The 22,731-nt window shown below is 38.7% G+C and overlaps 2 protein-coding genes across 3 annotated transcripts in view; both read right to left on the bottom strand.

Moving 5' to 3' along the window:
• TRMT44 (tRNA methyltransferase 44 homolog) overlaps window positions 1-22,731 on the bottom strand; it is a 335,844-nt gene that overhangs the window by 83,151 nt on the left and 229,962 nt on the right. The window lies entirely within an intron of this gene.
• The window catches only part of CPZ (carboxypeptidase Z), a 34,317-nt gene continuing 15,369 nt past the window's right edge, over window positions 3,784-22,731 (bottom strand). For both annotated transcript variants that reach the window (XM_069856375.1, XM_069856376.1), the window contains 7 exons: window positions 20,725-20,921; window positions 19,607-19,768; window positions 13,907-14,065; window positions 11,008-11,143; window positions 9,797-9,936; window positions 6,513-6,612; window positions 3,784-4,344 (listed from right to left, as the gene is read on the bottom strand). In XM_069856375.1, coding sequence (XP_069712476.1) covers window positions 3,989-4,344; window positions 6,513-6,612; window positions 9,797-9,936; window positions 11,008-11,143; window positions 13,907-14,065; window positions 19,607-19,768; window positions 20,725-20,921 — 1,250 coding nt within the window. In that variant the 3' untranslated portion in view covers window positions 3,784-3,988. The remainder of the gene's footprint in view (window positions 4,345-6,512; window positions 6,613-9,796; window positions 9,937-11,007; window positions 11,144-13,906; window positions 14,066-19,606; window positions 19,769-20,724; window positions 20,922-22,731) is intronic.

The following is a 22,731-nucleotide window of genomic DNA, read 5'->3' as shown; positions in this document are numbered from 1 at the left end:
GGCACAAAGAAATGGCACTGGCTTGGCAAACAGTGCTCAACATCTGGTTCGTAGGACTGAAAAACAGACTGTGACGTTGTTTGGGAGTCCTCCACGTTAGCTACTAAACAAGGGAAGAACAGGAGAAGAACTGTATAAACACTATGAAAAATGATAGCTGGAAGAGCTGCTATCAGTTAGTTATTTTGACACTTAAAGTTTCATTTTCAGGCAGTTAGTCTAAGACACCTTTTGCTTCTATCTTTAGGAAAATAAAGATGCTCCTTCCTATATGTGGGTGGCCCAAGACTGGAAGATCATCTTGTTATGAGAGATGAAGACGTAAACAACTGCAAATTTTTCTTCCTTTGTGTATTATTGGGGTTTTTTTGATCTAAAAAGTTTTTATGAATGGAACAAACAGACCAAATTTTTCTTTGGCATAACCCATGCACACAACTTGTGATTTGTCCCTGATATATTTTATATCTGTTCATGACTTTTTTCAGCCATGTGAATGAAAGAGAAATTCCATGTATGACATAAGCAGACCTTTCTCTTTGGTCTTTATGCTTGTAAAGTTGTTAGTTAGATTTGCATGCTTTATCTTGTTGGAAAGATTCATTGCTGGCAGAAAGAAGAGGTCTGAACAGCTGTCAGGTCAAAATGTTTATTAATGTGATTGCTTCATGCAGAAAAAGTTTGGCTCCATAGTAGAGAAGATCCCCTCTGAAACAAATGTGGAGACTAAGAAATTAATTATTAAAGAGGATGTTACAAAAACATGCATCAATACTGTTCAATATGTGGCTGGAAGGTAATTGAATAAAATTATGTAGACTCTGACTTAAAAGGAGAGGGAGTCTCATGAACACACGCTATAATTCCTGACAGCACCGTCTGGCTGCTGGAGCTGTCACGCTCCAAAGCAGCACTGGAAAAAGGCCAAGACCAGTCTGTAAGGCATGATTAAAGCATGATGGAGCCTGCCAGGGAACTTTGGTTGGTTTTCGCTTCTTTCCTATGTTACTTGTACTTCAGCTATAGATGGGCATGTTTCACTGAAGCATGTCCACCCTTCTTCCTATTCAGAAAGTATTTAATATACTCCTAACTTTATGTTCCATAAAACTCAGCAAATGAGCACCTTCCAGAGAGGTGCATGACAGTCCTGATCACTGTGTACATTTTCATGTGTTAATTATAGAGCTGTCTAGAGCTGCTTAAATTTCACCACCAGCTCAAATCCTTTTAACCATATCATTGTTGTGACGTGGGTTGTTTTGGGTTTTGTTATTGTTGTTGTTTTCTTTCAAAAAATACCTATTTAATATTAAGCACGCATTTTTTGATTGAAATAAATATTGAAGAAGATTTATGTAATCCAGTCCAGGATACAATTTCAAGCCTATCCTTTCTGTCCCAGATAAGTGTTGAACTGAATCTCTATTAGCCTTAAGTAAAAATGGGAGGTGAAAGTATGCATTTCTTGATGGAATTTGACTGATCTCTTCCTTTACCTTTTTCCCTCCCTCTTCTCTTTCCTCTTCTCTTCCTTTCCCTCTTCCCTTCCATTCTCTCGAGGTGCTTCCTCAAAGCACCAAGAAAGATGTCCTCAGTCTAGTTCAAACTCAAACTGATATTTGAGGGCCACCTGGGTAATTCTGGCAGTCTTTTCCACCTCTAAGAAACTGAAAACCGAGTACTTTATCTTACAAAATAATGAAGTATTTCTGGAAGAATGAAGCTCTTCTCAAGAGCCTCATAGTTTCTTCAATGCACTTTAATATATTCCACCTATGCGGGCAGTTGCATGTGAACTAGCAGGAATCTGATCTTAACTTACTCTCTGCTGGACACCTCTTTTTTTTTTTTTTTTTTTTTGTATGATGTAGAGAGACATGGGGAGGCTACTCTTGCTCTTTTGTACCAATTTCATATTAGTGGTATAGTAGTATAGAATACTAGTTTTTCAAACACAATAATCTAGGAAAGAAGTGGATTTTCTGCACAGTTGTTCTGTTTTGCATTTCAGCAGGGCCGCTCTTACTGTGATTACTTGAAAAATTCTAAATAGCCTTATGAAAATATAGGAAATATTTAGTGAAATTGTATTTCTAAGTGTGCAAAACATTATGTGCATAAAAAGAGCAGCCAATAGCCAACAATCTGGCATACTGTTCTGATTTTGTTAGCTTTGCCAGTGTTTTCACAGGATGATGACTTCAAAAAAGTGATCCCAGAAAACGGTAGTAATACCTGTTACTGGAAATAAAGTCTGGTGGTGTATGTCTTGCTTGCATTATCTGTGGCATATTTGGGATTCAGAGGTTCCTTATCTTGGTAAGCCTGGGCGAGGAACACATATCCATGTTCATGCAGTACATTCTCTCCTATATAATTACTTTTTGTTAATGCTATGAAATCATTTTCTTTTAGTTTTACATAGTCTCCAGTCCTGCAGACGTTCAAGTACATGAATAACAGACTCCTATCTTCAATCAGATTATAATTGCAAATAAACTACTTAGGCATGTACAGCATCTGGTTGTAGAATTAATATCCTTCATCTCCTGGGTTATCTTAGGCAATTACAGTAAGAGATAGGGGCACAGACTGTAGGAGTCATGCAGTGTGGACCTCTTTACCTAATATGAGAAAAACAATTTTTAGAAATCAAAGAGCAATCCAGACAGCTAATCCAGTATCTCTTGCAATAAGTACATCATCTCAAAATTTCACACACTGTGCTACTTAGGTGAATAAATATTGTCAGCATAATGAGTTCGTTATCATTTCGAGCAAAAAGGAAGTATAGGCCTATGTTTTTCATCAAAATGAAGCAAGTTTTTTGAATCACCTTAAGGAAACATTACATCTGATGTCACAGAGGACAATATCTTGCAAGACTACTATTAATCTAGCTTTACTCAACTGTCTTGAAAAGAAATCTGTGATTTCTCTGGTGTGTACAAGTGTCATTAACAAGTATGTAGACTAAAAACAGTGCATAATGTTAACAATGTTACTGTAATGTGCTGCATTTTGACATAAATTTCCTTACAAATTATCTCACACATTTTTCTACATCATATAATGTGTGTATTTCTAGCAGTAAAAGTATTTTTTCAGTATTTTGCTGAAATAGATAAAAAAAAATCCATTTCCTTAACAGCTTAAAAACTCAAATTATGTAAACATTTAAACATCATAACCATATTCAGGTAGTCAGACTCCTTGGAACACACTTTACTTTCCAAGCATATTTTTACTTGATGGTCCTACTCACGGTGCAAGACATTTCGGAAGAGGAATGCTGTAAAGATTTAAGACTTTGTCACGTAAGTCTTCAGAGGATAACTTCTGAAACTTTGCTTGGGAAAACATGTTGTTGATACTGACTTGCCTATGAACAACCCATCCTACTGAACATGTAGCCTACTCAGATACAGATTTATTTCCAAATTCCCAATGCTTAGTGATTTTCTGTCCAAAATCAATGCTAATATCACACAATAGATTTTTAAAGAATCATTGTGAGCTATATCAAAAGAGTTAATGAACTGAATTTAATATGCTAAACTAAAGTAAAAAGAGGAAAGAAAAGGCTTTTCTAAATGCTGAAAGTTGTTTTTAGAAAATAGTTTTTAATGTGTTAAGACATGTACAAAAGTGCATTAAAGGATTAGAAATATTTTCCTGCAAGTACTTAAAACCTAATAAATAATGAATGTGTTGGTTAAATACATGTGCAGAAGTGCAGAGCACTACCAAGGAAAAAACTGCATAAAACCTGTTTTTTTAATGGATGTGCACCATTGTTTTTAATATATAAAAACTCTTGAACATACTCTGTTGCGCATGAACTGAAAACAAAAGAGGGATTTGAGCTTGAATTAACATTTTATTTTCAAATGAAACAAATTTAAATACTGCCAAGAGCAGTGAGGTCATCTTTAGTTGGGTGGAAGGGCAGCACATTAAGGTGAGCAGAGCACCATGATGCTGTTCAGCGCTGCTTGAGCAGCCACAGAGGTTTGTGCAGGCCTAGAGAGCTGAAGTAAGACCACCACCAGGGCTTCTCCCTGCCTGACTGTGACCCACCTCGAGCCTCACGCTCCCCATGTTGGGCATGAGGGTCAAAAAGTTCCAGTGGGTCATATGGGTCGTACGTGTCTTCCATCGACCGGCGGAGGAGCTTGCTGGGCCAAGCCTCAACAGGTCGCAATACAAAGTCGACTCGCCCAGCCTGTTTCATCTTGGGAGGGATGGTGACCCTCTTCATCACCCGGCTGTATCCTGCTGCTTGAGCACTGATTATGTATGTCCCTGGAGGCAGGAGTCGCCAGTAGTCTCCATCAGCAGCTTAGGAAAGATAAATCATAGAATCATAGAATCACCAGGTTGGAAAAGACCCACCGGATCATCAGGTCTAACCATCCCTATCAAACACTAAACCATGACCCTCAGCATCTCGCCCACCCATCCCTTAAACACCTCCAGGGAAGGTGACTCAACCACCTCCCTGGGCAGCCTGTTCCAGTGCCCAGTGACCCTTTCCATGAAAAATTTTTCCTGATGTCCAGCCTGAACCTCCCCTGGTGGAGCTTGAGGCCATTCCCTCTTGTCCTGTCCCCTGTCATTTGGGAGAAGAGGCGAGCTCCCTCCTCTCCACAACTTCCTTTTAGGTAGTTGTAGAGAGCCATGAGGTCTCCACTCAGCTTCCTCTTCTCCAGGCTAAACAAACAATAAAAAATAAATGAACAATAAAAATGAGCTTAGTTTTTAGTCTTCCACCTTTTATAAATACTCTCATAGATGCACATGCAGAGATAGCACAAGTACTTAAGGGGCAGGTTTTGAAAGGATCTCAGACTTTTATTCGGATTTTGAAAAAAATTCATTTGCAAACTCTTGAATGATAAGAAAAGATTCCACTTGTGAAAAATCTGGCCTTTGGGAGCTAATGGAGTAAAATTCATATACAAAATGTCAGTGGCTGTTCTGCCTGTATCACAGGGAAGGGAAGTTTTCCTTCATGCTGCTTTCCTGGGGGTACAAGGAATAACTCCAAATCAAATGAATTTAAAACTATGTGTAACTTAAGAAAGTGAAAGCAGAATCCAAGCTGCAACATATATATACATGCACACACACACACATATATATAGCATGTCTATGAGGCTAAGAAATCGCTGCCTTTATGATATTACATCCAATTACTTTGTAGACGTTATAGCACATAAGACTATGGAGTCAGAGCTGCAGCTGGTATGAATTGCAATTAGTGTAAAACTGGTGTAAATTTCCTCCAGCTGAAGGTTAGAGCCTGCAGGCAAACACAAGGAGTTTTAAAAAGGGTATTGATTCTTCATATTCTATTTCCTGTATTTTGAATGGTAAGTTTCTTAAGTCAGTTAGCATTGAATTAATTCTATTTTCTCGTGGAATTTCTCAGTCTTTTTTTAACACTGAAATTAAAAGATCATATGACATTCCTACCCCACCTAAGTCAAGAACAAATATTCCTTTTTCCTTTAATGTAAACACATTTTTTATTTAATTCTTAATTCTTTAAATGTCCACTGCCAACGGAAAGCCATTGTCTGGGAAGACGTTTGAAATGGACCCTAATTCATGCCAGAGTCTCCCATCAGCCTCAAGAATCTGCATCATCTCCACTATTGTATCCCCTCTAATGTTAGGTTTTTTGAAAGCTGGAGAGCATCCACTACATTATAAACCATTCTGGCTTTCCAAATTGATTCAACAACTATCATTAGAGCAAAATGTTACCATTCATGTCTTCTATTTTGCACTCCTATGTCCTAGCCTGTTCTCACTGAAATCAATAACAAAATGAGAGCATTGATTTCAGTGAGAGGCTAAAAGCTCAGAATTTTATGACTGTGAAAATTAACAGTTGCATATGCCTCAATATATGTTTACCAGCTGTTGACAGGTATAAAGTGAACATAATTCAATGTTCCAGTTTTTTGCATTTGCTGTAAGTATTGTCCAAAAATCAAATTGCATTTATGTTTTTCCACATGAACAAAAGACATTGTCTGCTTTTCTGTTACTGCAGTTATTCCTGTTGTTAAAGTCAGTGTGGACTCGATTTTAACATCTATACCTCATGCTCACAATATTTCAACTAACTTATTCTATAAAGGCTCCACACCTCCACATGCTGAGTTACTGCCCCTGCTCAGAGCTATTGCTCTATTCCCCCAAACATGAAACATAAAAGTGGATTTCTAAATATCATTGAAGACACATTGGCTTTGATGGACATCAGAAGGTTTCAGGTGGATGTTTTAACAGCAAGGACTGTGTCACCCCAGAGTCATGAGAGCCTCAATGGCTACTTTAATATCTCTCCTCTTTTTTTATTCTAGAAACAAACCCACAGCTGAGCCTTCAACTCTCCATCAAAATGCCATTTATATCAAACACCACAAGGCTTTTTCAAGTTAAGCTCTCAATGCTTCCACTGTGCCCCAAGAAAAAGCTCAAACTGAAAATATTACCTGTGGTGACATCGTGCTGGATGCCCCTGACTGAAATACGAGCATTTTTTATTGGGTTGCCAAACTTATCTGACACAATTCCTTTTATCCCCCGATGAACCTGGAAAAGCAAAGCAAAGTTAGAGATGGAAGCCATTTACTACAGTAATTTATTTTTTCCCACCTCCTCATCTTCTACAAGGAAACTCCTGTAGAGAGGAAACAACTTTCAAGAGGTTCAAACCCATTATAGAGGCTCTTGGGTGCTACTCTTCCTTTGGATCACATCCTCTATTTTGGGAACTCCAAGGGGGCTGAGGGAAAGAGATAACTGAGCAAAAGTTTTTTTAGGCTACGTATGTCGCTCTTCACTGAGCATCCCTTCTCTGCACAGATCACTGGCACCTCATGATCTGACCACAGTACTTAAAGACTGTTTCTGGATGTCTGCCCTAGACACAGAATCACAACAAAATTCAAAAGTTAGGGCTTTAAAAATAATCTAATGCTCTAGACACAATGAAAAGGCATCACAGGTGTGATGAGTGTGGCTAATTCATCATGAAACAGCACTAAAAGATGTGTGAAATAAATCAGAATGAAGACAAAATATTAGTTTTCAGACACTTATCAAACAACATGCTGCCAACACGTAAACAGTAAAACAACAACAACAGTAAAATCAATTAATGAGGGTTGTTTAAAGAAACTAGGTCTTCAATATTCGTTGAAATACATAGTTCTCATTGTCTTTGACCACGTCTAAAAGGATCCCAAACTTAGAGACAAAGAACAAAAACTGAACACCTGTCCCGTAATAGGCACACTGATACTAATTAAGGTAGAGCAGAAATATAAGACTAAAATAAAATGGAAATTTCTATATTAGCATTATTTAAGGTACAGTTTTTAATGCAGTATTTGTTATTAATTCTCAGATACATTTTGCACATTGATAAATACACAGTATTTAATGTAATTGTTAGTTTGTTAATATTCTTATTTAGTATCAGTGAGTAGGAATAGCTAAAGGAATTCTTTAGCTACTTGGAACTCATGGTTCTGCTGCCTACACATCACTGCATGTCAGAATGTCATGATAACAGTATGTATAATATCCTTTTTCGTTTCTCTACAAGCACAGAACACAGCTGCTTGAGCTGGTGAGACACATTCTTGGTGACAAACTAAAGAGTGATGTGAATTCTGTCATACACAAACAGCTCATTGTACTTGAAGTTCAGTAAAACACAACAAAACAGGAAAAAATCCAGATGTTTAAACATTAAACTTCTTAAGGTTCTTTTTTGCATCCTTCCAAAATAAAACATTTTCTGTTGGAAATTCTATACAACCTTTTTAAACAAAAAGTAATGCTTTTTGATTTTTCTCCTGAACTGCTATTATCAGCTTGAGCTGTTCTTTACTCCATTTCCCCCATTTCTTTCTTCTTGTCTCCTTTTTCCCCACACCATTATCCTTTGTCACAGAAAAACAATAGAAATAAAGAGCAAAATAGCAAAACAATGGAAAAATATATTTGTTTTTTTCTGTTGGAATACTAATGTTTAAGACTAAACATTAAAATATCTAATTTTATTCTTAATACAAAGCTGGAAAAAAGTTTAGTGACAGCAGTATTTTATTTATGTGCCACTGATCTTGATAAACAGCCATTCTGTACTGAGCAGAGCTAGTCACTGAAAGATTTGGGAACGACTCAGAATAAAAACTTGAAAACTGCCTGTTAAGAGCTATTATGATGAAACACTGCAATTTGCTTTTCAGCTGGACTTGAGAATTTATCACGTGGGCAGTGGGTAAATCTGGTCAGAAGAGTCATCTCAGACCGAAATTTAATTTACAGTGTAGACATACTCAAAATAGTATGACCTCATCCAACTTCAATAATAATTTTGCAATTACAACATGATGGGATAGAAATGACAAAATTGAAATTTCTTTAACAAAGTTCATTTGTTTTACCTAGTAAACATAATATTTTTGGTTATGCCTCAAGTCTGTGCCACATAAGTTTGAGAGAGTTTTGATACCCCTTCTGGTGGGGAAAAGAGATTGGAGTTTATGAGAATGAATTCTACTTCTGCGTGTTAAGCCAAGCAAATTTGTACACACACCAAATAGCCTGGTATATATCAGAATAAGAAAAGTTTGAATTGGTTATGGCAGACTTAATCCTTATCGAGAGTAATTCAGTCATCCTTATCTTCAAAGTTGTTTTGCTTACTGTCCTGCATTTACTCAAAAAGCTTTTCCAGCATAGACTTCTACAGTATCTCACACTATAAAAATCTTTACATCTTGAAGACTTCAACTGCAATATATATGGATTTAACCCAGCTCCATTTGGATTCACTAAAACTCATTTTCATCAGACAGCTGTAAAATGAAATGAGTTTGGTGGTCTCTACTATAGACTTTATTGAATGATAATACTTACCACAAGTAGCAAGAGGTTGCTTAGAAAGGCCATAAAAACACTCCTAACAATTTTAAATTACTGTGTACTCTATCAAAATAAGGCATGACAGAAAGCTAATCTACTAATGGCTTAAAGAAAGATGAGCAACTTCTGTTTCTGTGTTCACTTACTTATTGTCAATGAGGTATTTGTTTTTGCTGAGCTTAAACTTATTAAAAATTATTTTAAATGGCATGTTTTAATGCTCACAGACACACAGCTGTTCCTTTAGATGATCAGGCTTCAGATCTTTGTTAACTGCTTCAATCAAGAAATCAAGCTGGAAATGGTGCAAAGAGCATTTCTAGCAAGATACTTAAAGCCTCCTTATTTCAGCTCAATCCTGTTGTGCAGTAGGGTTTGTGCCACAAATATGAAATATGGAGAAGAAAAAGTTCCAAAAATCTCTCTGGATAGCAGAGCTTGTTGGTACATTCCCCAAGAGAAAGGCTGATCTTAAAGGTCTTTCCTAAACAAAATGGTTCCGTGATTCACATTTTTCTGAATACGTGGATTTTCTCTAGCATTAGATTTTGGATAGTTGATTTATAATATTGAACAAAGTATTTACAGACAATTCCCCTTTTCACTTTTTTCAAGGCCTTGATAGTCCTCAATCTCCATCCTTCCTGCAAGACAAGCAAGCAAGACAAGACAAACTGTGTGCTGCTAGGCAAACTGTGGCACCGGGGCCCATACAGTGTGATGTTTTATTCAGTGCTATCTCAACAATTAACTGGTAAAACAGTAAAAGAAACAAATACTGACAAACAATGAAGAAGAGAAAGCATGAACAGGAAGGTCTGTAAAAGCAGAGCCCTACCATTTCCATGTAATTCAGAAGGGCATCTCTGTTTTCATGCCAGATTGTAAACAGCTCTTCCTCCAAAGGAAACTTTTCGCATCCTACTTCCACAGTAACTTCAAAGCAATTTGTGTGAAGGTAGTTAAAATCGGCCATACCTATAAGTTTAAAATGAAAAAGGAGAGATCATGATCATGAAGTCACGTAACCATTAAGTGGAGCTTTGCTGTTGCAGCCAGATAAATGCAGTCCTCCTGGGTATGGATTAACATATTGTGAAGTGTGTGCCTGACCACTATATAAAAAGTATTCAAAAAATTCCCAACACTACAACTCATTTCAATTATGAATTAACTAATGACAGTGACACTTCTTTCAGGTGAAAACTATCACTTTAAATTATTGTTCACCTGGTCAAGAAATAGCGATAGAGAGACAGGGATTGGTTAATCCTGGTAATTGGATAATCAGCTGTATCAGAGGTGATTGCCAAGGGTCACCAGCAAAGAGGTGACCTTTTGCCATTAGTATGTTCAAAACTGTTTCTGTACAAAAGACATTGGATATAATTTTCAGAAGAATGTAAGCCTAAAATATTTAAACCTAATTCTCATTCATGCCTCAATGCTTTCCAACTGCCTAGTTTCAATGTGATTATTTGGAGGTCCACCTGAGTCCTATTTGAAAACATAACTGAAGCACTGCTGAAAATTTTATGAACATGGATATTTCATCCATGCTAGTATTTCAGGAGTTCTGAAGAAAACTAAACACTATTATTGGGGAGCCAAATTAGCAACCTAAGCACAAATGAATGAGGTATTTGTCTCTGTTGCAGTTCTTTCGAAGAAGAGTTTATTTAAACTGCACTTGCAAGTTTGCAGGATGGATTCAAATACAGGCTGCTAAAGAATGAGAGCATAGCATTAAGCATTTACTTCTACATTTCAGATTTTAAAACTAGAATGATATTGCATGCAATAACAAATCTGACCCTTCTACAACTTGTTAATTTTTCTTAAGTCATATAAGGACTGAATACATCCCATGGTATCAGAATATGAATGTTATCAACATACATTTTGCTACTTAAATCCTTTACAAGTAACTTTTTGCATGAGTCTGACTTAATGTAAACTGAATTTAAGTTATATCTTTCAAAGTCTTGTGTCTCATAATGGTCACATAGAGGTTTTACCTCATTTGATCTGATGGTAAAGTGTTTTTACCTCCAGTGAAGCTGTACCACTCAGCACCATTTATTATACCTCCACGTTTTACAAAATTTCCACCACAACGGAGTTCAGATCGGTCAGAGATAACTGGATGTGCATCTGCATAGGCTTTAGCCAGCATTTTAAACATCTGCAACAAAAGAATTAGAAATACATTTGCTTTTACAAACTGTAAGCATTGTCATTGCTGCTAGTGACTGTTGCTGTTGGGAGCCCAGACAATGAGCCACCCTTCATCCTCAAGGCTGGCGGAGCAGGCAAACTACATGCAAGGATATATTACCATTGTTTTCACTTGTCATCTTCTCCAAGGTCCTTCTCTGCAAACCAATATATTTAGCCACAAATAACATTAAATAAGAGTGGATTTTGTGATACTTGACTTCAACATATCTGGGGCAGGAGTAGAGTTTGTTTCATTTTACTTCAAGTCCTAGGTTTAAAAGCTGAAGTTAGCTCTCTCCATTCATTATGTTTTAGCTCTTGCTATTTTTACTCTTTCAAAAATACTTACACTAGCCTCAGCCCAACCAGATGTTTGCATTGGCTGTTGCTGTTTAAAATGGACAGTGTCAATTTTCTTTGCATTCATCACTCACACAGGACAACCTGCCAGTTTAATCTCTATGACAGTTGCTTCTTTGTGAGGCAGAAACCATTCCTAAAAAGTGAAGGACAGGATCTGGTGATGGAGCATGTCACCGCAGATTTCCTAAGAGTGTGGATACTGATGAAGAGCAGAGGAGTCACCACTCAGAAAGGGAATGTGACAGGTACATGTAGTGAAGGCAGAAGAAACAGCAGTGATCTGCAGATACCATTCCTTTGAATCAAGTTCCTGCCATTTTTCTCCAATGTTTATTCCAAATTTGTACAGAAATCCCCCCTCTCCTTTTTGACTATTTGAACATCACTTGAAAATCAATAGTTTCAGATTTCAACATTGAAATGTTGATGCTACTAGATCTTGCCACTCAGCATTGTGAGTTTCATTGCATATTGCTTAAGACAACACATTCAAGAGGTCGGTGGCTAAAATCCTATTTTTAGAAGTGATCCAAAAACTTTAGCATTGATGTTGTCATTAAGGATAAAGACCAAAATGACCAAGCACATAACTTTGGAGTAATATTTATGAACATTTCCAGCAATCACAAAGCTGAGCCAGGAAAGGTGGAAAGTGAGTTAAATGTAAATGTAAAGACAATTTACCAAAATACTTGTGACAAACAGACACTAAAAATCCTGACTTAGTATAAAATGCTTTTGTGTCTCCCTTGAATTTTGATATGGCTAAGTATTGCTTGGGCCAGACAATCAAGTCTCCTTCAAAGTTCTGCTGGAAAGAAATGGATGCTAATTAAATATGTTTAGAAGAACTTTTACTACTAATAGTTTGAATTTATAACTTTCTGGACAAAATTTAAAGTAATACTGGTAGTATTAAAGTTCCTGTGCTGACTCATTTGAAAAAGTGGTTTTAATTGAGGACATCCCTAGCCCTCCCTGGTATGTTTTAAACTTTTAAGTTTGTAGCTATCTTCCCAGGCTTTGCAGCCACTCACTATGCAGCAGTCACCAGTGTGAGGCTGGTGTGAGGTCCTGTGCCTCACACTGTCACAAATCAGAGATGCCATGAGGGCTTGCCCAGCAGTGCACTGTGTTGGGATGGAGCACTTTGTACATGTGACTGCATCATTTCACTCTAAACTCAAGTTCTGTCACTGACGGGAGGTGATGGAGAGGCTGCTGTCTTTCCATCCCACAGGTGAAGTGCTTGATAAGACACACACATCCATATTTCTCCACTATCTATGCATAAATTGAGATACCTCTACCCCAGGCAATGGGATTTAAGCGCAGAGTTTTATGATTTCCCCCAGTCCTCACCAAGAGCTGTAACTTTCATTAGCACTCATCAGATATTTCCTACATTGCCTTCTTACTATGCAATGTCTGGTTTGTTTTACTACTAAATCATTGTTACACATGCATAGTCAGTAGGTATCATGCAGCTCAGAAGAAATGGATTGATACAGAAAATGTTTAATATTCATAAATATTTAAATATTTAATATGTGCTAGTAAGAACTGTCACTTTAGAAGAAGTCAGCTCAGAGGTATGCTCAAAGATAAAGATGCTCCAAGTCAAAGATCAACTTCTCACTATTTTCAGCAACTGTTCATTATATAAAGAATCACTTTTTCTTAAGAGGACAGGGACATTTTTAACATATGCTAGAAGGCTGAAAAACTAGCTGTTCTCCTAGTGGGCATGTAGGCAATGAATACTAGATAGAGGAAACCAAAGGGAAATAAGAAAGATGGCAAAAATTTCACAGAAGATTTACAGTGAGTCCCAGGGAGGAACAGGGAAAACCACTCCTATTCACCTGACCTAGAATAAATGTAGCAAGGCTGCCACCATATGGCAGCCAGCCTTTTTTCTTTTTTTTTTCCCTAAAGTTTTCAACAGAAAAGTAACACAACCGCTCAGGCTTGTTCTTTTTCTTCTTGAAATCAGTGATATAAATATCACAGCCAATACCCTTCATAGAATAAAAGCCTGGCTTTTCCTAACTATGCTTTGTGAAATCATGTTTGCCTTCACACTACATAGGATAATCTTTACAGATCAGGCTGATAATGTGTGAATGGTCTTATATTTTAAATCACATTGAACAAGTGTATGAATTGTATTACATATATATGTATATACATGCATTATATAAAAACATGTGATTTATGACATATTTAATACACACATGTGTATGTACACACATGTATACAATCTAAATAAATAAAAATTTGTTACTTCTTAAAAGAAAACTTTGTCCATAGTTTCACACATAGAAACCATACTGATAAGCTCACCTTGCAGAAGCAATATTACCTTCTCATCAGGTGTAGGGGAGAACATTTTTTCTTCCATAGGATGCCTTGAATAGTCATAAGGATAGGTCACAACCAGCTCACCCCCATGAAGGCTGGCAGAGAGCACAAACGGGATAGACCTCAACCACTTCATCACTGCTTTTGTTTCAGGGGCCACCTGAAATCCAGGAAGAAAAAAACAAAGCTATGAGTAGTCACACAGCTCCAAAGGGATTTGATCCTGGGAAGGATGAAGATGAGTGGAGGAGGGACTGTGTCAGAAAGGAGAGTGCTGAAGTTTTTTGGCTCTTCCGTCCCAAAAGTTAATGGGAGAAGAGCATCAGCTTGCTCAGGGAACAGATAAAATGCACTGTTCACTGTGGAAAAAAAGAAAGAGAAACTTGACAGAAGAATAATTTTTTTATTCCAGTGACATTTTCAGCAGTTCAAAGTAATGATGGCAGCATCTAGGCTTGAAAAATTGTGGCACTGTATCAGTACTTGCAAACCAAATTCCTTATCCTATTTCATTTCTGAATCAGCGGGACTGACTTTAGATGGATCAGCTGGAATACAGGAATCAATATCTAACTCTCAGCACCTGTTGGAAATACATTGTCTCATTTGCTATCCTTTGGCCCAGGCTCATGTGCAAATAAATGAAAACTAATTTATAAAGCACAACAACTTCAGTTCACCTGCAGTGAAATGCTGCAGGTAAGTCATGAAATTTATCTTTCTGATGGTCCATACTCAGTAAGAGCTGCCAAGGGAGTGGGCACTGGACTCTCAAAGATGCTCAGGCATCCATCTGCCCCTGGCATGCAGAAGTCTCCTTCACACCCTTATTTTCTTAGGAGTAATTTCACCGACCTGCTCCAGTGTAATTTAATTCTTATGGGTAACAGTGTCATCTGGTGGCCGGTCTCTGCAAGCCCAAACACATGCCAGTGCCCTTGGAGGAGATGAGATTTTCCTTGCAGCTTGTGAATTTACAAGGGGAAAGTGGGCGAGGGCAGAGGCTGCTAGTTCAGACTCTGCTTTACACAACTGCAGATACGAAGGTTTGTTAAAAAATTTGCAAGATCAGTTATGATGGACTCAGTCCAGTATCTAACATTGTTTATCACCTTTTGCTTTGGTTCCATCAGCTGTTAGAAAATCATTCAGCCAGGATCCCAGAGTGACTAATGACTAATTGCAATAAATCAAGTCAGCAATGTTCAGGAAAAGACTTCAAGCCAAACCAACCAACCAAATAAACAAACAAACAAAAATAAACCAACAAAAAAAAATCCAAACTAAAGACCTACACATTAAGGTTACAACAACAGTAGTTCCTATTTTCTTTGTGTTAGTCCTTGTTCTGCCCCACAGGTAAAACACGGCTTTGGTGAAGCAATGGGCAACATTTAAATGTGCAATATAAACACCACTGTGAAGCAAAGGTGCATCATGCATATATTACAGCTTCCCTATCAATATAGGGTAGAAAGCAAAGTTTGTCCAGGAAAAGCCATGTCTAAATACAGTTTTGCCTGGGATGATTGAAGATTAATGCCCTTTCCCCTTTCCTGACCTAGGCAGGAGGTTGCCTCCCTTTCAGACTCCATAGTAATTGAGTCCTTCCATTTTTCATGTTTCCTTAAAATGTCATTCTGTAGTCAGTGATCTGAACTAGTGCCTCCAGCTGCTGCAGCTGTGCTATTTGAAAAGGCTTTACTTTGCACCTGAGGGTTCCCTCTGCTGTAAGGTGAGTCAGAGTCATTAAGTCAGTGGTTTGTGGTTAGCATATGGACACAAGGCAGATTGTGCAACTTGTCCTCAGGCAACACAAGCCAGGTCCATTTTATCTCTCAGCCTAGTGGGTAGCCTCTGAATCTTTGTGTGGGAACCCTTTCAACTTCAGTATTATAAAGAGGCAACTTTAATATACTAGAAGATGTAACAGGTAAAGTCTGAACATCTCAGGAACACACAGCATGCACTTTGCACACCAGAAACTGAACCAAGGGAAGATTGCACACAGAGTTTCGAGGAAAGGCAGGACCTGAAAAACATTTTTAAAAGGCAGATAAAAGGCACTGCAAGAGGAAAGGACAAAAGCTCTGCACTTTTTGCAGTTTCACACACACACAGCCCACCAGCCTTCATGGAAAGGAAACTGGTAGTGTCTGAAGTATACTACCTGCTGTGGTCAAGTACTCGCTCTTTGTACAGTGCCCTGGGGTGTTCTTTGTCCTGAGGGAATCTGGGACTTAACCAGCTACTCTCACCTGAACCCTGAAAGCATTTTGTTCACCCTTTGGGCCCATCTCTTCTGAAAAGAAAAAGACCCTAGGAGGCTTGTAAGGGGCTGTGAGTGGCACTGCCTGCCCCACAAGCCCCTGCTTGGGAGTTCACAGGGTGATGGAGGAGCTGGCAACAAGCCTGCATCTCGCAAGCTCGCAGCACCAGCACTCCCGTGGGATGACACTGCCCCGCACTCTCAGTAGCTCTCTGTCCTGCCTGCAGCAGCCCTAGCTCTCACTTCCCAGACAGAAAGGGCATGCCTGGTATCAGAATCAGCCCTGGTTTCAAACAGGAGTCTCATGCATTGATAAGAAGATTTTCAAGTTACTTCTGCAATCCAGTAGGTAAGAGCAAAATGCACAGTTTTACTCAGAGAGCTCCTAAATTCAGTCTCCCAGATTAGCCAACTTGCTCACTAGATACCTGCGCAATACACAAGACACCACTGTGTCACAGAGTCAGTCTTATTGAAGCAAATGTTGTGGAAAATTAGGAGTTTCAATGCCACTATTTTTATCCTAATAGCATTTCAGTGACATCATGTAGAGTGATTAAGGCTTTGAAATGTGCACATCCTGGTTCAGCTCCACTGGATGATATCAGATGCTATCTGTGTCACTTTGGCCTTTGACTATTCATAGACTTTTCCTTTAATGTGGGTTTTGACTTTTTTTTCTACCAGGGCTCTTGCTTTTTAGTCAGAGGAGATCAATTTTAAAGCATCCATCTCACAAGAAAAAAATGGGGCACAATTAGAAAACAGCTAAATTATTTCTGCATAAGTAGAGGGAATGGCCACTACCCTTTTAAACCTGAATCTCATTTCTGTCAATTATGCTGCAATTAGTCACTGTCTCCATGGCTTTCAAAGATTTCTTTTTTTCTCTTTTAGAAGAAACCAGACGCATTTTCCTAAAGACTCAGACAGCCTCCACTAGCACAGCCTTCCAAATTCTGTACAAATCAGGCCAATTTAAGTGACTTAATTTTGCATGAAGGCTGAAGTCTCTCAGTCTGAGCCCTCGGACCACTTATTACCATAATTCATAGTAGCAGGGAAAAAAAAACATGTACAGCAAGGGTTACGGAGAGGCAAGACCTCTCCTGAGTTTATGGGACTGGCTGGGAGCTCACTTCCCATTTTCTGATATTTATACAATGCCCTGAAATACTCAGATACTTTAAGAAGGCAGGTAATAAATACTATTAAGTTAATGAAAGCTGAGAAGCCGGCGTTGAAAAATCCAATCTAATTCTTTTGCATGCACAAAGCTGACTACTGTAAGAGCCGTGGGTTCATCTGCTTGACAAAATTGAAGATCATTATGGGAGAGCTGATTTGGCTGTCCTGTGGTGCCACCAGCAGAGGAGAGGGATGCAAGGCTGCAAGAATGCTTACTGACATGTTTCTGAACCATGTGAAACTGCAGTCAGTAAGAAGATTTTTGTGGTGTCATTCATGTCATGGGTATATTGGTTCACTCGTAGTTCTGTAAGCATAAGGATTTGGAGGTGTTTATTGTGTTGTTTAGGTCAGGACACACTTTGGTGTCAGAAGAGTGTCTGGAGTTTCCCTGACGTTTGGTGCTCTGAGGAATGAATCATTGAACCACCACCTTATTTTAACTTCTTCAAAAACAAGAAAATGTTTGCTAGAGAATGGATGTATTTATTATACACAAAGAAGGGTCAAAGCTATCTTTGTCCTTCCTCAGTGGTGCTTGGTCCATCAGCCCTAGACCTCTGGACAGAGAAAGAGAGCAACTACATGGCTACAGGGACATCTCCATCCTTTCCTTCATACCCCAAAGTCTGCTGTGCGACCACTATGCCCAGTCCGAAAGGGCAAAAGCAGCTTTCCTGCATACCTCCACAGAAAATCAAAAGCATTTTCAGTGACGTTTTGCAGGCGTGCCAGGAAATCCTGTAGCCTGTCTGCATGTAGGGGACAATAGAGCCCATGAAACACTCCCAGGAGACTGGCACCCTCACTACTGATTCTGTAAAGGGCCATGCAAAGAAAGGACTCTGTCTGGTAGGTGAGTTGTTGCAGACTCAATTTGACTCATCAGCCACATCTCTGTGGAGAGGCTGGAGGATGAAAGTCCTTGATGGCAGAGCTATACAGCCTTGGCAAGAACAGAAGGAAATGCCTTCAAATTCATACTCCTAAGACAGGGAACTTCTCCCTGTAAGTATCTCCCCCAGATACATATTGATGTAGGTCAAAAAGATAGCAGACCTGCAATTGTGTGGAATGGCCAGCCTTGACAAGGCTGAAAGCAAGATGACACTTGCTTTCAAATCAGAGACCCAGTGAGAAGCTGTGACCAAGAGAGATGGGCTCTGCAACAGAGTCTGAAAGAGCACAGTGACTTCCGGTAAGCTAGAAATATATATATATGTTTGTAAAAACTGTTGTTTTGTTATTATAGCTTTGATTTAGCATGTTCTTATCAGGAAACACTACTTTATGTTACAAAGGCTGGCAGGTTCCTGACTAACTGAATAATTTTGTTTTGTCCTGTGGGAACAGAATGGCAGATAATGAACTAAAGTGAGCCATCTTCAGAGAACTGTGAAACCCCAAACAAAGTCCTGGCTTTGGAGGATGAGGAAGAGGATTTCCTAACAAGAGAACAGGAGTAGCTCCAAGCCTCTGTCTTGCGTGGGAAAGTAAATCTGCTAGGAGACCAGGTAAGAATCCATTGTGCGTCCAGCTCAGAGCTCACACCTGCAGTGAGCCAACAGTGGGGTTTCACGGCAGGTATCTGCAAGGCTAGGCCTAACCCTGCTTTGAGATTCTGCATATTCATTCATACACCATTTATTTCTTGAAGAAAACATTCAGTCTGATATCTGCTCAGGGTTCTTAGATGTACAGCTATGAAAACTGCTATACACAAGTGGAGTGAATCAAATCTATTATCTGTCTAGTCTTTTCTTCTTTTGCACCATGACAGGCTGACAGACTGTTTCCATTGCTCCAGCTGTCAAAAACCTTCCTTTATGTGGAAATCTGAAAACTTCAGACAAAGCCTTTGTATGTTTCCCAAGGCAGAAACCACTATTGCACCAAACCTATGCAGAGCTTAGTGCAATGACAGCCAAGTCCATAAAAGCTCTTTTAACATATTACCACACTATAAGTCATCCTTGATGAATCATTGCACGCTTGTGACCCCATCCTAACAGTCATAATTCTTAATCCAAAATAGCAAAATCCAAATTATCTGCAGATTTTCTGAATGGTTTGTGATATCTGCCTCTTTGGCCAGACCTGCACCATGATTTTTCACGCCAATTCTGACTCTGTACAGTTTATTCCTATTTGTAAAACCTGATGACCAGAGACCAAGCAGTCTCCGCTTCTAGATTCCCGAGTTGCTCTGCAGTATGTGTGATGTACGAAATCTGTAAGTCATACCTTACCCCACCAGTAGGATTGTGGAATGGGAATGTGGTCAAGGCGGGCCCCACGGATCCCGGCTCTTCTGTAAGCCTCAGATGTCAAATGAGGGAAATTTCTATTCAGGTCCAAGTTCTGAGCTGTCTGACGTCCAATGATCCATCCATTGTAACCAGCTCCCTAAATTTTAACACAGAAACCAACCACAGAATAACTTCCTGTCTCAAAACATCACTTTGTGGAAATTATTTAAAATGCCATTTTAATCAAGGGGAAGTTTTAAAAGAAGTGAACTGAAAATGTCTGTACTGTTAAAAACCCACACTTATTAATCATTTTTTATCGCCATGAACACTAATACGCTAACTAGGACACAGGAAGCATTTCACTCACCAGTGATGTGACTCATGAAAGGAACACAGCAGTTTCTTACTCAGCACAGAGCCACATGCAGAGTGGGTTAGAGGAGGAGAAAAAGTAAATATAGCCAACATTCTAAGACAGGATCAGGCAGAATGCAATAACCTCAGACTTATATAACAGTCAGAGCTCACCACAAGAGCAATACAGAAGCAGAAAGGTCTTATTTTCATACTAATAGTACAAGCAACAAAAGTGAATTAAAAAGAATGTCAGGTATCATATAAAAGAAGTTTTGCTTTCACAGGTCTCCTCTGGACACCAGCTGATCTTTGAAGACTGCCATTCTTTATGAAAGTGTGACAGTATAGAAAATAATCACATTTTATTATATCTGCTTTTCTAAAAGAGGAAGAACATCTATTCCACAGTATGAAACTCCCTTTCCTTACAAAATAATTTAGCAGTCATTACAGTGAGTCAGGGGGCATTTTGTTCTAGTTTGGATAGCAGAGAATTATAAATGTGTGAAAATGTAGCACAGTCATTCCAATGTCATTGCATGCAGACAGCAAAAATGACAAACATGGCTCTTATTTCCTCTTAGCTCTGTTCACATCATCTTTGGAGAGCAACCTACCATCAAACAGCCTGGGATTCTGGCTGCTGATTAACACTCCCTCCCATATGTGATACGCTCTTCCCTGTTTGTCCTTTCCCATGGTTAATTTTAGAAACATGAAGCCCTGAACATTTTTTTATAAAAAGTCTTTTACCTCTTCTGCAGCCAGTTCATACCCATCAGGGTTGAGTGAAGGTAGAAGATGAATTCTGGTATTATTAATCAAGGTCTGGATGCGAGGGTTCCCGAGAAGATACTCTGAACACAGATACTGTGCGAGGTATACCAGCAGTTCTTTCCCCACAACTTCATTTCCATGCATATTGCCAATGTACTTAAATTCTGGCTTGACTGTGGAATATGAAGCAATAAGATGCTTTAATTTGATTATAACTGGATGGCTTCCAAAAGCCGAGTAATCAAAATAGCTTACTGATGAGTAAGAAAGTTGTATTTACACTGCTTTAATGCATATGTTCCTATAAACAGCATACTAGTTTCAGGTGAATTTCTCTCCATTACAAGTAGTTGCAATGACAATTTAAATAGTGTGAAATAAAGTAAGTCCATACTTTCAGAATCCCAAATCATAAGAGGCAATTATTGCGTTAAGCTTTTGCTGGATTCATCATTAATTATGAACAAAAAATACTGCAAACAAAAATGTCAAGCCATGGCTGAGAAGGAACAAAATACACCTCTGGCACTTTCACTTACCTTGGGTAGCTTCAATGCCTCATATTGTCACAGATCCTAGAAATGACCTGCAGATGTGTAATATACTATCCCTCTATTTGGAACAGAAATTAGGTCATGCATAAAAAGTGGCTTTTAGGCAGAACAGCCTTGGAATAAGACTATTAGAAGCATATAAATTCAAAACTCTCTGCAGTTATTTCAATTTCCATTCTTCCCTAGAGACTACTGGAAAGTAGAAAATAGATGCACTTTGGAGACACCCTTTCCTGTCTATCTATCTCTTCATCTTTGGTGCTGGCTACCCTTGAGCACTAGAAACTGAAAGAGGGCTGGCATAGAGATATTATACCAGCTTGTGTGGGCTGGAAAAACTTCCAGCTCTAAGCAATTTCAATCCTCTTTTACACTGTCCTGAGCAACATGAAGCAACATGTTCAGAAGGAAATGCTAGGTAACGTGTTAAACTACCATCTTTTATCACGTTGTATCACACTTAATTTAAAAGCCTGATTCATAGGCTTTGTGTTTTCCTGGCAAATGAGCATCAGCATCATCAGTTGCATCACCTGCAACTCCTTTGCTTCACTCAAGAGAGAAGGATAATAGGCCAGGAAATAGTGATGTAGAACTTTTCTCTGTTAAAGATGTCTATAAGGATCTTGATGAAGTTTAAATGCACCTGAAAATATCTCTACACTATGCAAAGCAGTGTGACCAAGATTAAACAATGCTAATATCACTCCCAGGTATTTTCTCTGCCTCCTCTGCAGCACAGTTCACAGAGGACACTGTAGCTTGACCTGAGATGATAATCTCAATGAAGTATTAGTTCAGATGTCATTCAGTTCTATTTCACTGCTGAGGCTGCTTTGGTGTTGGAGCTAGTCTGCTGAGAAGAAACTCTTGGTCTGCAGCCATGGCCATAGCAGTCCACCAGATTTAGTTATATATTAGTATTATATTTGAGCTGTGAGTTGGTAACTGGAAAATGATACCTAATAGTCCACAAGAAAATGAGCTGAATTTTGAAGAATTTAGAACACTTACAAATTTGGCCCTTGCTGTCTCAGTGATGAATCTACAAATAAGAAAAAGAGCACTGTTCTCCTTTGCAGAACAGTTGCAAGGACTCATAATCTGAAGGTATTCAGATGTTATAATAACATGAATTGCAGGTATCATTCACTTGTTACAGTGACAGGTGTTGCACTGACCTTAATCTTTGTTAAGGAGGATTGTTTCCTGTGCTGTTTGCCCTTTTTTGATGTCAACGACCTGACTTTCTTGCAAGATGTACATATTTTACCATGTGAAGGACTATGTTTAGACCAGGCACAGGCATTACTTGTAGGAAGCGTGTAGGATGTTGCAGTACAGCGATAATAAAAGGAAACTAAGGAAGTGGCAGAAGATGGAGAGGGACGGTCAGTAACAGAAAATTACCCAAACTTCTTTCTATGCT

The sequence above is a fragment of the Phaenicophaeus curvirostris genome, chromosome 4 (assembly GCF_032191515.1).
Source record: "Phaenicophaeus curvirostris isolate KB17595 chromosome 4, BPBGC_Pcur_1.0, whole genome shotgun sequence".
NCBI lineage: Eukaryota > Metazoa > Chordata > Aves > Cuculiformes > Cuculidae > Phaenicophaeus > Phaenicophaeus curvirostris.
The sequence above is the reverse complement of the archived record's forward strand: the minus strand, read 5'-3'. Positions and strand labels throughout refer to the sequence as shown.